Here is a 19,180-nt window from a genome sequence, read left to right as displayed (position 1 = left end):
CAATATGAACGCTTAAAGTATTACCAGAGTAATTAAACCGTCTGCAACGTTGACATAATTAGTTATTGACAACAATGCATTGGCAATGAAGTAACACTTCTCATAAATTAAAAACTATTTGTTCGTAGGAAAAAAAGGCCATGATATTTTTATTTAATTTGTGTGCTCGCAGATTAAAAAATCCCTAACAAATTGACATTTATAGTAATTGAGTAAATAATAATTTTGTTCCGAGATATTTTTTACTCCGTATAAAACAAAAACGCGTCAGTCAAGTACATATAAAGAAACGTTTTTTTTTTTAATACACCATTGATTAAAAGCAAATAGGTATGTCCGAATTCTATCTCCATATTTTTAATCTTCTACTCGAACATTCTAAAAGATAATTAATCAAATTATATACTTACTTATATTGAAATGATCAAATATATCTTAGCAGTGTACACTGAATTATTTGAAAATATTATATTTAACATATAAAATCTTATTAAAATTTTCCAAATAAAACTAACCACACACTAATAAAAGTACTGTAAAGGCAGGTAATTAAAAAATATTTGATGACACACTTTTGATCCGGTGAACGAAGGTTGCACCACTTGTGCAATAATATTCAACGTCTCAGCTCATAAATTATAAAATCATTTATGCATCTCCGTTCAAAGTTAGATAATAGTAAAAAGTTATTCAAACTGACAGTGCTTTCTTTAATATACATATTTCGTAACTCACCTTTACCATTACACTTAGTGATAATATCCAGCTGTTGAGTATTTCCCGCTTTTTGTATTTCTTTTATTTTAAATTTAATTTCAAAATAAATTTAAAAAGTGAATAGTTATCTTGTGTGTCCGTTATAATAAGTCTATTTGATTGATTTTCATGTCGTTGAACTCTTTTATATGGAAATATTTATTAATCAATTGTAATATAACAAGTAAACAATGAGCCTCCTGATATAATATTTTAACAATGTTAGGTTTCCTATTTAATAGGTCCCATGCGTGATATTTTTACGATGATGTACGTTTGCGAATCTCAAATTGTAATTTCACGCGTATTAAATATTCGATTTAATATGGCTCCGTCAATTTCATCAACGGTAACAATCTCATCACGAAGCGAAATTCGTCTATTTCCCTCTAGTTTAATATATCCGATTCAATCGGTGTAGCCGTTGGCGGACTCGTACGCGCGGCAGTCACAGGAGGGCGCCCGCATCGGTTGCACGTCGCGTCGCGTTCTCGTATCTAAATACGCGTGCGACGCTACTGCCGATCACGACCGTCCACTCAAACGTACCGTCCAGTACGATGACTGTTCAGAACGGTGGACACGCACTTCTAGCTTTCTACGCTCCAACGGTACAATGGCGACCGCGATCTGAGCCGTTGCACTGACTTGTTTACATCGTTACTATTTACTAGACATCTGAATTTTTTCCCGGCAGTCAACAACAACTAAATCGCCCGAATGCGTACTGACTGAAACGTTGCGAAACGTTAGAAGTGAAGTTTAAAAATAAATTTGCCTGTGCGAGGAGTGACGCTCGATCGAAATGTGTTCGTGCAGCAAGTTCTACGACTTTTGGAAAAACTCATGCGGTGCAGGTGAGCTATTCTCGCGATGCACTTTCTAATGAACTGTGATTTGATATCTTGATGACTTATTCCCGTTTCGAAATTATTTCATAAACAACAAATCTATTTTAAAACGTTATTCACGGCAATAATCGTTTAAATTATCAACTAAAAACGTCATTTCTCAACGTTAGAAAACGTCATCAAACAAGTATTATTTCTTGTTAATTGACTTGTTTTATCGTTAAGTTGCATTAGCATTAACATATAAGCATTTAATAACGATCAGAAGATGTATTTATATTAAAGTAAGTGACTTTAATATTGAAACACTAGGCATTTTTTGTAACATATAACAAATATGCAGTAAGAGACAGTTGTAAATTCCAGTTTCAAACTTCAACTTTTAAGACGTCAAATAATGTAAGAAAGTATATAATAAAGGTAATAAATATTTAAACGTTATTGAAACCGTAATTTTATAAGAGTGCATTAAGAGGAGAGATTGTAGTTCCGCGTCACTAACACCCAGGGTCACCAGCATCATGAATGGGCATGTTTATAGTGTCCGGTTCTTGTCAAGCTAATTTTTTAATCAAGTAATTCCAATAGAATTAATCAGTTAAAACAGTAGTACTGCAAAAAAGATATATATATTACAAACAAAAACACGATTTCTTGATAAATATAAAAAAAAAACATGGATTAAAAACCAATGCATTGTGTTATTTAAAGTCTCGTACCTTGACACTCTTACCACACTAAGAGGCGGTAATCCAATATGAATTGCAGTATCTATTTCTCACAATGAGTGTACATACGCCTTTTGCAATGTGAACGGTACGAGGAGGTAGACATCGTTGTTAAAGAGGACTTAACGTATCTTAATTTATCCTATTAAATTTAAGTGAAAAGAAGCTATAGAGTAGTTGGAACCAGTTACTTCTGGTCATTTACACAGTTGTTTTCCGATTTCTCGCTCTGTCGAATGCTAACCTGCTGGCCTCGGTTTCAAGCGGCATGTCCTTCACCATTTTGCAGTTCGTTTTAACTAAACGAAACCAGCTGATTATCTCAATCGCTGAGATTCAAGAGCAAACTAATTTATGGAGTGCTGCCAAAACAGTGAAAAAGAATGACGCATTCTCCGACGATAGTAATGGGTGTAGCGTGTTAGCTAAGCGTTTGCTATTGTAAATATGGGAAGCACCGTGACTGACCTGCATTAAATTTACTTTGAAAAGAATTAAAAGTTAGTATTTCATGGGAAATGGCGTTTGCTCCCAAGATTGCACTCTTTCAGCAAATTTAAGGCAAACTCGAGTGTGTAAATACAATTTCACAACAACAAATACATGAATTGTTTTATTTATTACTATCATCATTCAGAGTGTAAACGATTACAGAATGTGCAGTAACATTTGGATCACAATGGCGCTCGTCATTGCGCATGCATTGCATACGCTTTTTTACTCATGTATCGTAGTGTTTTTTTTTTCTGTAGACTGCACATTTATTATTTGTAAAACGAACTATTTGGAACGCTAATGTTAAGCAATATATTAGCAAAAACGCTAAATGAATATCCTCCACCAGTGATTTTTATATTACAAAAGAATCAATTATCGTGTATCGCTTAAACAAAGACGGCAATAATTATACCGCTGTAATACTAATCTTCTACAAAATGATTAATATAAATGTTAAGAAAACAATGTTTATTTTGTCTTTTGTTGTGCTTTAACATTGAGAATATTATCATCGTTTAGGATGTAGTTGTTCACATATTACACTTGTATTATTCAATTCTAGAAACACATCGTTATATTAAAAAACATCGTTAGTAACACGACCGAAATAAAGTTTTAAAATTGTAATCATGATACATGTTAATATTTCAGTACATTATATTATATGGCTATGTCATGTTTTATCACTTGCTTTGTTATATTTATTTTAAAATTATATATCTTAGTACATTATGCGTAGTTGACATTTTATATTCACTTTTTTATTTATTTATTATTATTAATCAATTGTAATATAATTATAAAAAGTACTTAAAAGCAGTTTTCAATGAATTTTTTTAATTTTTTTTATAAAACACTAAAAAATATTAAATGTTTCTACAATTAAAACTTACATTAAAAAAGTTCACACAGAGTAATAATAAAAAAATATAATAAGTGTATAGAATTGTATACCTAGTTACAAAAGTTTACAAAAGTAAGATCACCAGTCACACATTACTTGAAACAAAAAAAAGCGACTCAGTAATTTCTTAACTTGAAATAAATAAACTAAAGATTGAATTGCGTTTGTCTAAAAAACCTTATTAGACATATGAAGTTATTCGTTATAAATAGTTAGACTATAATTGTACAATCACATAATCATTTCAATATGTGATTGACTTTTGAGTTCAACTTTTTTCCGAGGAGAATACGGCTTCTCTTTGTTCAAATAGCCCCCCTTACATGGTAACATAAACGACAAATGTTGTATATGGTCACCCTTCCAATGCCTTTGGCGCTGTTAACAAAATTCTTAAACTACGAAATATTAATGTTAAATAATAAAATTAAAAAAAAGGTTTATTAAACCAAGGGTAGTATTGAAATATTGCAATTATTTATTCCATGAAACAAAAGCCAACATGCCGACGTGTTATTTTAAATCTAAAAATGAAACGTTCAATAAAAGAAATGAAAATTTATCTTCGTTAGTAATCGCCTCATTGGCTGCCTGTTAAGCTAAGTGACAATCTAGTCGCTTTAATTATTCATGGAGTCCGTCTGCGAGGCATCAAAGAAATTGACGCTCCGTCTGTTAGAGCTTACTCGTTAAACTACCTTTACTGTTAAATTTCAGAACAGGTTGCAAGCCGTTTCTGCAATTAATAACAGTTTATAATTTAAAAATTATATAAATTATTTATTTTTAACGTTAAATATATATTCAAGTCATAAAATGATCATTTAAATGCTTATATCGTGACCGCTGTATATTTAGAAACAAAAAAATATAAAGAAAGAAATATGGCAACCCAATAAATGTCTTAGCACAAGGTTATTGAAGATCAAATTAGTATTAAAAATACGACAATAGTATAAATATCTTAAGAATATAAGTGTAAACATTGTTTGTTATACATACGTATAAGTAAGATGACACGCACACACATATGAACGTCATATACATACGTACCTTGAATGTAGGTACAAATCTCTTTAGCATTTTATGACGCAAGTGAATCCCTGCAATTTCCTCAATGATGTGTGCAACAATAGGGATTTAGAAATGTAGTATTCTAGAAGTCATAACGTTTCTTGGTTTTTACGTGTCGTTACCACTATCGCGTTTTATTAAATTCATTTTATGGTCCCAGTGATACTAGAAGATAAAAACCGTAATGACTTTATACATCACCGTTCGTTATTATCTGTTGATGATATTTTTATTGTGGTAAATTAGTGACGCACTGTGAATACAAATGTCATGAGTGATATAAACTTAATTGATTATAGTGCTCAGATTTTTTATTAAATATAAATGTTATGTTTACGTGCGGATTTCCGTAAAATATAATTGAATTTTGTTGGTATTAAAAATGTGTTTCTCAAAGTTTGCAATAAAGTTATATATTTCTATATAAACATTTACACTACGAGGGACTGTTTTCGTCTAAAGTGAGTCTGTGTTGTTTTTTTAAAAAAACTGCCATAGAAACTCTGTGAAAACACAGAATTTCTGCTTTACAGATAATTCGTAGTACATATTAATTTAAAAAGCGGGAAGTAATAACGATATCCTAAGTATAGTTAAAGTCTAATTTTTTTTTCATAACGTAGGTATGTCTTCGGCCTAATAGGCCACCCAATACCATCACTGCCCATAGACAGAGTCGATGGTTGAAATATTAACATTTCTTATATCGCCAATGTGCCTTGTGAACTGAGATGTTGCATCCGTTGTAGCTCAACCATCAAACCGGAACATAAAAATGTTAAGCATTGCTGTTTGGGAGTACAATAAATGATGAGTGAGTGGTACATAGAAGGACTTGAACAAAGCCCTACCACATAGTAAAATACTATTCGAACCAATAGTTACAATGTGTAATTTACATAAATGCAGTTTTTGGTAATGCGCCATACTACAGGCGAAATGGCGGATTACCAAAGACTGGGCGATAAGATGGGTTGGTAATTGGTAAATGTTTGCCCTAACCTATTATAATTTCACATTAATAACCTCCTGCCAACTCCACCAGGAACCACCACGTTCTTTTAAGAGACAATAAAATACACAAGTGTGTACTTAAACATAGACGCATTCTCTATACCCCCTTGTAATACCGATAGGACGGCAGATGGCAACCTGAGAGAGATCAGTGTATCACAGCAAACTTCTTAAATCCGGCTTACTATTTTTGGATTCAAAGCCCAGTCCCTTTAATAACTACGACTTTGTTCTCGTCATCTGTAGCTTTATAAGATTCCTAAAAGATACTTAATTAAAAATGGAATATTATATAACTTATAAAACAATCGTTTATAATAATATAAAATTAAACTATGAGCTTATCAAATGTTGCCAGCGACATTTCTAATCGTGTTCGGTCACAGTTGATCGCGCCATTCGAAATCGTCCCCGCGAAAATCCATTCGTTTCAGTCAAATAGCTCGTGACTTGAGTACAGCTGGCGAACGGGTATTCTCACCAGTCATCACATCTTAAGTTGAATAATACTCCTGTTTTAAATGTAGTACTTGTTTTGTAATACCTAACCTTGACAATATTAGTTACTGGCTGGATGTTATTGTCCGTACCGGCCTCCCCATCTTGCCTCTATTAGCATGAGCTTACCCTTGTGTGGTGAGACCCAATGACAAAGACAAATATAACGTACAAAAATAAACTTTTTCTTTTCAAAATATCCTCGTCAAAAGGTCACCATATAATTGAAATGAATATTTATTTATTTAAATTTACACATAATATTATACGTCCGCAAAAGAACATGGTCAATTCGTCTCACTTTTATACATTATGTATTCTTTAGAATAATTATTGTTGTAAGCAATAAAAATACTTTTTATTAGGACTTCAACAAAAAAAGAGTGTCTAGTATTAAAAAAATTAGTCATATATTTTTTATTTTAAAACAAAGTTATGTTATATATACGTATATGTGTTTTTAATATTTAATTTGTCTCTGATCTGCCTACACGTGTAACTTATAATAAGGTTGTAGAAGCGAATTTCAAAACAGTCGCTATGTCGATGTTATTAATAAAACCGTCGCGATAAATTGATTCGAATAATAGTCGTGCAAGACGTTAATAAATTAAAACTATATTCAGTGAACAATCGATTTTTATTCCTTACGTTACAATCAACAGAGGCGACTCGTTACGAAGATCAATTTTGGCTGTTAACAACACGATCCTATTTGCATGATTCGTCCTCGAAATTCGCAATGTTTCCGGGTTTAATAAGGACGCAGTTCGAATTTTTTATCGATGACGATCGTAAAAATAATAAATCGATTTGCGATCTTATAAATATATTAAAGATTAATAGACATAATTATAACACATCGCATCCTGTGTAACGAGTTATGACTACAAACAATCCACACCATAAAATAATTTAACTTAATACATACAAAATAAGATGTTATTTAAGTGTATTTTTGTCTATTGGAAGTATATAGGTACTTCAAGATATTCAAAATTGTATGCCGCGAGCTATATTAATATAAGTTAAAAAGTTACTTTATAGCATTTCTCGTTCTTAATTACAGCATATAGCTATTCATATGTCATATTTTCCGTCTCTTTCATTACCTCATAGTTACGGCCAATGTATCTGACTTATGACCTAATCAAGACAATAATTTTAAATTGCGCCAAATTAGCTTAATAGGAGAAGCATCATTCTTAAAGGGATTTTTTAATTTTAATAGAATGTTTTTTTATTATTTTTATCTTTACCTTTTTTATTTAATTTCGCCTGAGTAATTGAATATAAATTCATATGATTGCGCTTTCGAAAAATTTATGAATAGCCAAAGTTATTGTTTTATAAATGCTTTTAACTGTTAATAACCAAAAATACCATATATAATTAAAATATATGTTTTTAAATTTAAATTTAAAATGTAAATTATATAAGATCTTTTATAAATTATGATATGTAAGTATTTCTCATTCTAAAAATAAAATACTTATGCATATTTATTTAGCAAAAATAGGAGTTCATTATCTTAAACGGGATTTATACTAACTAACACAAATATTGTCATTAAAATTCGAATATTATATAATTCGAGATTGAGGGTTTTAACGGGAATTAATAAAATGTTCATCTAGTGTACTCCCTGTTATATTAAAATGATCTCTTACCTATAGGTTAAGACTTCGAATCTATTTTGTTAATAAGATTTTTTAAATGGTCGATCAATACATGAATAACAAAAATTATACTATTTTACAATACGACTTAAACGCAAAGTTTCCAACGCTTCGGAATGTCGGATTCTGAGGAGGAGAGCCGACACGCAACTCGTAGAACAGTAACTCTTTTGGGTTGATTATAAAAGAAAAAAATTGTTAATTATTTAATACTAAATTTTATATATGTATTTTATTTTTCGAATACATACTAATTCCGCGTATATATGATGTAAGTGATGTGCTTAGGTATGTTACTAAAATGATGCATACGATTTTTTTAACGCAAGTCGGTACTGATGGTAGAGGCGTAAGCACTTAACATGAAAATTTACGTTAACCGAGACTTACGTTACTTACGGGTTGCGAGTCATCCGATTCTAATTTGCCCAGCAGAAATCAACAGCAAGACAGAAGTAGTATTTTGCTTAATGTTATTTATGTAACTGAAAATATATACGACACATACGACCTTCAGAAAAAAAAGACTGCGTAAACATTTGTTTTATCAACATAAAATATATTTTGAGTACCCTTTGAGTGTCCGTGAGTGTGGCCTATCCCAACGTCAGGTCACACTCACGAAAAGTTTCAGGCAATAATTTAACATGACATGCATCATACTGATTTATGACCCGTTAATTCACACGTAAGCAGTATATAGTTACAAAAAATATCCTATTATATAAAAATCGTAACAACAATTTTTTGGTTAAGTCAATTTCATACGTAAATGTAAACAAACGAAATATTACAAGAAATAATATTCTTAATATTCACACAATAATTATTAAATTCATCTCTTGTGCGTTATCCATCATTTTATATTGGTAACATAAATTAAATTTTCCTGGCTTTCACCCACGGGCTAATTATCCGTCGTAACATTTCAAGGCGTAACTCAGGGGTGCGAGGAAATGTCTGTAAAGAAACCATTGTAAAGCAGGGCACGGTTATCGCTATAAATGTATACTAAGTATCGTGACTCGAGGCTTTGTAGTTTGTATGTGATTGACCGAAATATAGTTCATTCATCAACGCCCCCATTTAAACCCCGAAAGATTTTTCAATTTACAGTTTAAAAGTAGACAGGAAAAACGTCGATTAATATTAAAATTATGTTGGTATAAAAAGTAATTCAATATGAAACCATTTCGATATCTACATACCTACACGGACTTCATATTTATTGTTGCCATCTTAGTACACGATTTTTTTAACATTCTGATGCATTCAATATAATAATAATTGCGTAATTATATCGTGAAAGGGTAAGGTGTACCGTTATAATAGGGAATTACTTGTTTAATATGCCCATTCGAACTAAGGATTAATTTACATTAAAACAATTATATTTTATAATTTACTATAATCTTATATAACGTTTGTATTATCTGTATTAACTTAAATATAAATTAAGTTAAAAACAAAAATTTCAATTATTAATATGTATTTAATAGAATATTGAGATTAACTCATATATTGTTATACGTTCTGAAACGTCATTACATTTACGACACAACTTCAAATATTTAATCTATTAATGTAACATTAATTTATTTGAGGAATATTTTAAATTAGTCACAAAATAACACCAGGACAATTAGTAATATGAGTTCGTTTTGTGACCTAATTGTTTGTAAATCTGTGAATTAAATTTAGAGAAAAGATTTTATTCATGAATCATATAACCAGAGTGATTAATATTACTACATACTATGTAATTTTTATTGAATTTTTGGACGCGTCAAGGAGCTCAATTCGAAGCAACATACTCAGAATTTATTGCTTTATCATTATTTAGCTTAATTCAGGTCATAAGACGGAACGAAAGTCATCTCGTAAACTGATTCAGAAACGGAACTCGTGAGTTTTAGCGTCGCAGTGGTAAATCACGACCTACATCTTTGAAACGCAGTCAAATTTGTTGTTAGCACTTTCATTAAACATGACGCGTTAACCGGTAGAAATTAGCAGTGACCGGTAGAATTGCACTAAACAAAAATAAACACAGTTAATTTTTAAATATTTTAAGTTTAGCGTATTTTATATAAAAAAAAATATTTTGATGAATATTTGACAAAACACAATTTTATACGAATTGTTTTAAAACACCATTTTGTAGTCGGTAACCGTGAATTACACGTATTTGTTAATGCTGTTGTTTAGCGTGGTTATGTAAAGATACTATTTTTTGTATGAAGGTCATAAGCGAAATATCAGCATTCATTCTATTAAGCTGTAGTTATGGACCCTTCGTTATAAGAATAAGCTGAATTTTATGGTCTAGTAAGTCTAATATATTTTACTCTCTAATTGATTCCACTGAGTCAGTCTTTAAATGTCTTTGCCACATGCGTGCTTTGTCTAACAGACTATTCAACGAAGGTTTCCTTTAAATGCATGTTTCAGAACGATATGACTTTACAACACTAATATTATCATAAGTTATTTAATTTATATACACCTAATATTATATTCTTGCCTTGGCTATTTATTTATTTTTGCAAATAAATATACTGGTCTACGTGAGCACGACAAAACAATCTTTATCCGCGTATTTCTTCATAATAACTGGCTGATGTAAAAATAATAATTGATGCAGATTGACTCGTCATACGTGAGTTACAAGTAAATAATTATAAAATAATAAATTTACGTGACTTTGATCGCGAAGTCAATTGCAAATCGTTTAGAGTACATACCTGTGTATATTAAGTTAGTACTGAGGAAACAAGGAATTCACTTTTTCAATGTTGTTATTCATTAATGCTCATCTTATTTTAATTAAGTATGTATATAAGTATCAAGACAGTATGAATAAAGTCATAAAGATTTTTCATCAAAGCACACCTAAATCAAGACTAGTTAAGTGTTCTACATCGTTACTGAATAATTCAGTTCATAAACGTATTACTACCACTTAACTCATACATTTTTTATGTAGTACGCTATTGATTGACCTGATATTTCCATGTCGCGAGTGACAGACGATCACCTATGAATGATTATATTGCAAGCACGTTCTTCTAAACATATGTATTTACCGTTTATAATAAGAATATATTATAAATTGTTTTAAATAATTATCATTTGCTAATGAAATATTCGATTTTGGCACAGATCCTCTCAAGCGGTAACGAAGCCAAACAAATGAGTTATATTTTGCCATCTCTATACTAAATAGTACGTAGGTATATATTTACATATATATAAGTTACCTAACTTCACGTGTAAAGATATACATAGTAATACGTATTTAACTCTTGTCAATTTGGCATTATATTAACTCATGTTAAATTACAATCTTAATACATTACCAAACATTATGTTTATTTTTTTATTTAATATATTTACTTGTAGTAACTTTTCATCAAAGTTAACTTGAAAAGTTAAATAATTCATAAACACGAACTAAATGACTGATATCTAATTAATATTATGATCTTAAGTACGCGAGAATAAAGTATTTTAAATTAAAAACAGGACTAAACTGTGATTTTAATGCTACATTTATTGCAAAGACAATCTGATTACTGTAAGCTTACGATTCCAAAATAAAATCACGAAACGTTATAAACTGTAATAGAATGACCTAAATGTCAAATAGTAATACTTATATTATATTGGAGTGAAGTCATTAACACCGGGTATAAATAGATTTCAGCTCTAGGAGTCTGAAGACGTTCGTATTTTGTCACATATACTGATGTTATTTCTGCCCACACGGAAATATTCTAATAATAAAACATACTTATACATTTGAACATAGTATGTTCATAAGCATACGTAATACGTATGTTTTTGATGTTTGTATTTAATGTCACCGAATACATGTATTCTGTATTTTCTGTTGGATAAGAAAATCAATACATTACAATGGATTTAATGGACGGACACGAATCCCAAGACTATTATAAAGGAAGGGAAGACAGCCGTAACGCAAAGCAGGGATCTTGTTTAATGAATATAGCTAAGTCATTGCAAAAATCGATACTACCTGTAATCTATATAACTTCATGTATGGAAACTTTGTCCACTTGACTTAGTTAAGTCGCGTTAAAATGCAAGAATTACAATCTAAAAAATAAATAACGCTTACTTAATTTTCGTTGGTTCTCCTCGTTTCGTTTATTCTAGAATGTTAATAGAAAAATATTTTTAAGTTTCGAACACCTTATGACATTTTAATAGGTATATGTAAACATTTAACATACCTACATACATGTAAACAGTTGTAAGATTATAAAACATCACTATTCCTATAAAGTTATTTTGTAATATATAATAAGCCACACATGATAAAACCCGTATTTAATTATCAAAGTCAAAGCGGACTCTTACAGCAAATAAAACGAAATTTACACAATAAGTACCTGTATCTACTACACATATGTTTTTATATGATAACATTTATCATATGATATAACCGTTTAATTGTTATTGTTACAGTTGTTTTCCTGATTTCAATAACAATATCGTACATTAATTATTCTAGTTTATGAGTAAAATATACTGGTTAAAAAAAACCTATAAAATAATTTATTATTTTTTCTAAATCGATTATTTAAAAAAAGAACAATTTCATATTTTTTACTGCTGGTAGGACATTTTTCAGGAGAAGGAACCACCCACTCATCAGTTATTAGAATATCTGATAAGCTGGTGGCACCAGTAAGTAATAGTGCTGCAATCAGTGCATTAATGGCGTAAGACGCGATTTATATTCCTTAGGTTACGTATCCAATGACTATTTAGACTTATGCGTGTGAACGGGGGTGGCTTTCCATATGTGATTCATTTGTTTCACTGCCGTCCAAAAATTAATTAAATAAATACACCTTGTCTTTTAAATATAATTTCATAGTAATCATTATTCGACGTTTAGTTTAAATTATATCTAATCATACAGTTATTTATAGAAACAGTCACTGCTATGGGTAATCTTCTCTTCATGTGGAATATTTTGTAAAAAAATATTCCTTACGACAAAGCTGCGGAATGTTACCAGAACTAAAATATTAAGACCAATATTGATCATTACATTTTTAGATGAATATAAATCTGTATATCAATAGATGAATATTTGGAGCGAGGTTGTGTAATTAAGTTAGCGACTGGTTAAGTGATAAACAAGTATTTCATATGTGGGTATAGGAATAGATAGTTATATCATATATGTATGTATATACATTCACATATATATGTACACACATGCATATGTACGTGACAATGTACACGTCAGCACGACTAAGGACTTAGGTACAATTAGAGAATTTAAGAATTGTACGTTTAACCTTCATAGCTTACTTATAATTCGAACGTAAAATTATATATCATTAAATGACCGTAAGAACTTCAACCTCCTTCATAAATAAATTTGACTATGTTCAACGGGAAAATTCTACTAATTTAAACGGAATAGAATCGGGAATACGTTCTCGTGGAAAACAAGCCTCTTCTCAATCGCAAGTGGAAGTCAATCCTGCTTCTAATTTCGACCGAGCCGACCGAAAGACCTAGGACGTTTTATTAGTTGAAGAGATAAACTGCAACGATTTCGAGTCTATTGCGATAAAATGACAATTTGATGCATTAGATTGGGAATTAAATGATGTAGAGTCGTCATTTTTCGCATTTCAAATATTAGGTCTACAGGCAATACAGAAACTCTAATATTTAAGAAAATTCGTTTAGATTCTATGTAATGTTACCGATCCGATCGGATAAGAAAAAATAGTCTTTAGATAAAAAAAAATATAATTACTATTTCTATTAAAACTTTTTACATGTATATTTATTGTGGCGTTTTATTGAATAAAAACGGTCATAAAATAATATTTTATTGTTGAGAAATAAATATAGTCTACAATTACAATGTTTGAAAAAATCGCAACGCTTATAAGTAAGATGTTAAGAGGCGGACTCGTTTAAACTTCGAACCGGAACGTAGAAGTACAAAGATTCATATTTGGTGTTAAAATAATTGACGAAAGGTTTACTCACAGGCGGGTTTTAAGAAAACCCTACTTATAGGAAAGTTTTAGTCCTCAACACAATATAATATTTGAATTATAATCATATAGTTCAAGTGTTAACAAGCTTATATAGCGTAAATACGTAAATTTCATGTGAGATTGATTGGCATTCGTACATTAAGTTTATTCATAATGACAATAATGGAAGTTAAAAAATATTATTAAATAAACAAAGAAGGTAATTTGTAACAATAATATAATTTGATTATGATTATTACTTCATCCCGTTTTCAAATTTCTTATTTTTTTTAAAGAATTAATCAATAATGATGTGATTTAAACGGGAAAAGGTTTCACAAGCAAACCAGTAACTCGGAAAGGCTTCGCTTTTCAATGAATATTAGAATAAGTAATAACATTTTAAAAATTAAATTATTTTATTTTATTAACAAGTTATGTACTGAAAAGTAAAACTTATGAGGAGTTTATAAACGCAAGATTAAGGAAATATCAAACAATTAAATACATCCTTATGTATAAGTCCTGATTAGGTATATAACGTAAATTATATGAAATCTAATATAAACTATTGCGCAACATAATATAAAATTACTTGACATCCAAGTGTACCAAAGTAATCCAACGATAACAGAAAAGTAGGTACCTCATGCATTATAATAAAACTGTTATCTTCTAGTAAGTTCTATCATTTTTACTAAATAAAACAAAGAAAAAACTATAAAATGAATTTAAAATTTGTATCATTAGCGTCCTCGAAACATAAATTATAAAGTACATTGTGTCTCCATCGTTTTTAAAGAAACTATCTATTATATATACATATATATATATGTACGTATGTCTGAGTTAACTTTAAAGGGTGAATGCCTCGATTTAAACGTGTTTTGAGTAAATATGGCTGCTTAGGACGTATGACAGACACGTAGAATAAAACGGACCACTGGTCTGCCGATGCCGGTCGGCGGATGGCCTGTTTTGCTCTATGGGCAGCCAGCATATTATGTATGGAAAACTGATTGAAATGATGAAGGATTTGATTCAGAATCATCATCAGACAAATGATTACGAAACCCCAAGACGTAATATTACTGGGTAACTATGATTAATATTTCATGGAAGTCGCGGTAAACGCATCGTGTCGCGCCGTACTACGTCACAACCTGGCCCGCGGCTTTTTACCGAATAATTATTATAAGCCGGTGGCCAAGCCTTCACCGCCATACGTATATTATTGCGCACTGAGGTCGGACGTCGAGTGAAGCGACTTATCAGGACAATTAACTGATAACGAACGATTTAAGCGCGTTTATTGACGTCATCATATTAGCAATTGATTCCTCTTACCTGTGATATTTTAAGCTTTTTATTGATTAAAAATTTACATAGTTGTGTTGTGAGTAGTGCTATTGACGACATTAAATTGGATTTAACGAACGTGGACGCATCAGGTGGGTTTGAATAAAAGTTTTTATTACTTCGTTTTTCTTATTATTCAGTTGCTATGGCACAAAACCATACTTTTGATCATACAGTTCTAATTTATTAAATGCTTTGGTTTTTTATACTTTTCTATTCTTCGCGAAGAATTAAATATGGGTAACTTGTGTCGTGTTTATGTTTACGATGTTTAACGATAAACTTTAGTCTCTCTCGCTTGCAATTTCAAATATAGATTTGAATAAAGAATTTTACGTCTAACTCGTACGAAACAATGTTAATACACCGTTATCCGGGTTATAATCCGGGTTAAACAGTTACCTATTAGATTTTGTTGCCCTTAGATGAATAATATGAGCAGCAACATTTCAATTATAAAAACAATATTAATACCCTCATTCCTACAATTAAGTTTGTTTGTGAATCCCCACTCAGGCTTAGGCTATTAACGAAATTGATCACACTGTGATCTTTTTCCAGAGATATCAAAACTTTGACAGGTAGTAGGAGTCACCTTATCTGCTTTGGCAAACAAGTTAAGTTTTGTTTGAACTTTAGTTAGGGTACTTTTAAGGTCAATACCTGTGCTTCTCGTGGTTCTGCGTTACCTCGTAGCGAAACATCTTGACAGTCCCCTGGTGTACAGAATGTTGAAAAGTGAAGAATATTTACCTTGGATCATAAATAAAATAACCTTTATCATATTTTAGCCTGAAAAGAAAATCTCTTACTTATATAAACCTTCTGGTGGTAGAGATGTGCTAGTGTTCCGATTTGGAGGGTTAGTGAGCCAGTGTGTATTTACAGATACATCATACATTGTTGGTGATCTATGAGCGAAAAACTCCTTTACCAGCCTGCCTTCCTATATTGTTATTAGTGAAGGCATAAATATTAATTTGCCAAAAGAAGTGCTTATGGGATTATGTATGACTCACAGCATACGTGAGAAGATATCCCTGACTCATACTAGCTTTATTAAAGTAAAAAATTACAAGAGAAAAGATATTGGAGGAAAAATATGATATTTTATTTACCTGTTGATTCCATGATTGAAGATATCCAATCTAATACATACATAATCTGTTTTCGTTGAGAGATAAACAATAAACCGTGCGTCGTGAACAATTATTTATGATTACGTGTTAAGAACGTAAGCTTAAGTAAAGTGCCTTTTGCATTAAATTATTATCATTATACTTATATTTGTTTAGGTGGAAAATACTCAAGTATTTTTAATGAGACGTTAAATATGTTGTTATAGAATAAGTACAATTAATTTATTGATACGAAATACTTATAACGAAGAGTATTGAAAATATTTTTCTTTGTCACTTAGTATCGAAGTGGTCTTAAATATTAATTCGTATCGTAAACAACAATGGTAACAAAATAAGATACTTCAACAAAACAAAAGAAGAACATTACGCAACTTAATGGTAGCTGTTTGTGCAACAGTTGGTGCAAGCTGATAAAGCACGAAGCAATAGACAGACCCAATGGATGTAACATATAAGTCATCGAACTCTAATACCTTCGTAGCTTACTTAACTGTAGCTCAAAAATTCTTAACTCAAAATCTTTAGCTTTAGCTAAATAGCTTACTTGAACTACATGTTAAGAATCGATATGAAATTATTCTTGGTCAAACTATCGTGACTGAGTAATATACGTGTAAATTGTAGTCGGCGACTCATAGAAAATATACAGAATAGAATTTTTTCTTCACCGCAAAGCATGAGACAAGTTATAAACGCATATTATATTAATATAAAATCTGAGGGCTTGTCCGGGCTTATAGAACCTTTGACCTCCGTGGTCGAGTAGTGTGTACACCAGTTTTCATGGGTACGCTAACTCTGAGGTCCCAGGTTCGATTTCCGGCCGAGTCGATGTAGAAATATTCATTAATTTTCTATGTTGTCTTGGGTCTGGGTGTTTGTGGTACCGTCGTTACTTCTGATTGTCCATAACACAAGTGCTTTAGCTACTTACATTGGGATCAGAGTAATTTATGTGATGTTGTCCAATTTTTATTTATTAATTTATAGAAATCTTAAGGCAATCTTCGTATGAGATTAAGATTTCTGCGTTCTAGAATTTGTGTCGTCTGAGTCATTTTGTGCAAAATCTTTCCCAAGCTGGAATAACTTCGCAAGTATTTAACGGCTACCCTTGTCTGACGTCAAATCTTCTTGGGAACGTTTTTGCTGGTGGATTCACCACAACCACAAACTTTATAGTAGTTAAATTCCCCATTCACTCATGTCACCGATTGGTTGAGATGGGGTGGCGGTATTCTTCTTTACCGGAAATACACGGCTAATTAGAATTATAACTATTTATTTATCTATTACAATATACTGTAATATTAATTTTTTTATATAAAGTTTATTTTCATGACCAAATGTACTAAATTATAAATATTAAATAAAATTAGGAAAGATCTATTTATAAAGAAATCAACTAAACTCGATATTCTAATAATGACCATGAATGTTATGTATACAATGAAAGTATAAATGTATTATTCGACATTTTCGTATTCTGAGGTTGAAAATCAACACTACCCGATATTACAATAGTAATAATATATCAACAACTAAACCTAAATAAGCGTCAGATATACTTTTACACACAGTTGCAATTCGAGCGAAATGCGAAACTCGTGTAATATGTAGCACTATTAAAATAGTTTATGGTTTTATCGGTCATGAAATGCAATATTCACATAAACTTTTATAATAAATGCTTTAAGATAAGACAATATTTGTTGCATTCATGGCAACGCGATCGGCGAGCCAACGACAGTCTGGGACTATTTCCGGCACCATGCTATTGACTTTTAGTCTTGCAGGGAATATGTCACGCTAGAATTCATTAACACATCTATTTTTAAACGCTTTTAACAACGTAAAAATATATTCGATTATTTGCAGAAAAACATAAAGTAAGCGCGTGATCGTTTCTTTAACAAGATTTTATAAATACATAATGGTAATGTTATATACATTTATAAAAATTGCTAAGTGATAGATGTCGATGTACTTGTATCGAATAAAAATTATCGTTACGCTAATTAACTAATATATATGCTAATACATACTCTTATATTGTGGCCTAAGCACCCTGTCTTAAGGTTTACAGAATACAGAAAAGGACATGAAATTTGTACATATTAACACGCATCGGAAAGGAAGTATTTGTACAAATCAAATTAATTTTTTGTCAAGGTTTTAGAAAATATAATTTCGAAATTTAAACCTAAAAAAATCGATTATTTAATTATTTTGAAAAGTATTTTTAAACTAAGAAAAAGATTTGAATATATTTTAAATACGTATACATAAAATTAATGATATACAGCTTTCGTAGTCCCGTATTAACAAACACACGTACTTAGTGCTTACCTGTCGACAGAGTAAACAACATGGTAACATAATTTACAGTATGTCTATCAAGATGACACTTAAAAACATCACTGTAACATGTTTAACTGAAGTAAATTATTTCAAGCTAAACATACCTTAGTATGAACCAAATAATATAATCTTCTATATACCTGAGTGCCGTGATAAGAATTCAAATTTCAACAAATTACATATAACAAAGAATAATATCTAAAAACCGGTTGGCTAATATGAATATTAAACAATAAAAACCTACCGAATTTAAAATTTAAAAATTTAAACTGTTAACATAA

General features: G+C 30.6%; 1 protein-coding gene across 5 annotated transcripts in view; it reads left to right on the top strand.

The window, feature by feature from the left end:
- Positions 1–19,180, top strand: part of LOC125068009 (proline-rich extensin-like protein EPR1) — a 49,997-nt gene that overhangs the window by 20,743 nt on the left and 10,074 nt on the right. The window contains exon 1 of one of the 5 annotated variants that reach the window (XM_047676952.1): positions 1,211–1,613. The exons of 3 other annotated variants lie outside the window; for them this stretch is intronic. In XM_047676952.1, coding sequence (XP_047532908.1) covers positions 1,562–1,613 — 52 coding nt within the window. In that variant the 5' untranslated portion in view covers positions 1,211–1,561. Of the gene's footprint in view, positions 1–1,210; positions 1,614–15,296; positions 15,489–19,180 lie in introns of those variants that run through there. One more of the 5 variants, XM_047676953.1, reaches the window with a different exon arrangement.

Source organism: Vanessa atalanta, chromosome 13 (assembly GCF_905147765.1).
Source record: "Vanessa atalanta chromosome 13, ilVanAtal1.2, whole genome shotgun sequence".
Classification (NCBI taxonomy): domain Eukaryota; kingdom Metazoa; phylum Arthropoda; class Insecta; order Lepidoptera; family Nymphalidae; genus Vanessa; species Vanessa atalanta.
The sequence above is the reverse complement of the archived record's forward strand: the minus strand, read 5'-3'. Positions and strand labels throughout refer to the sequence as shown.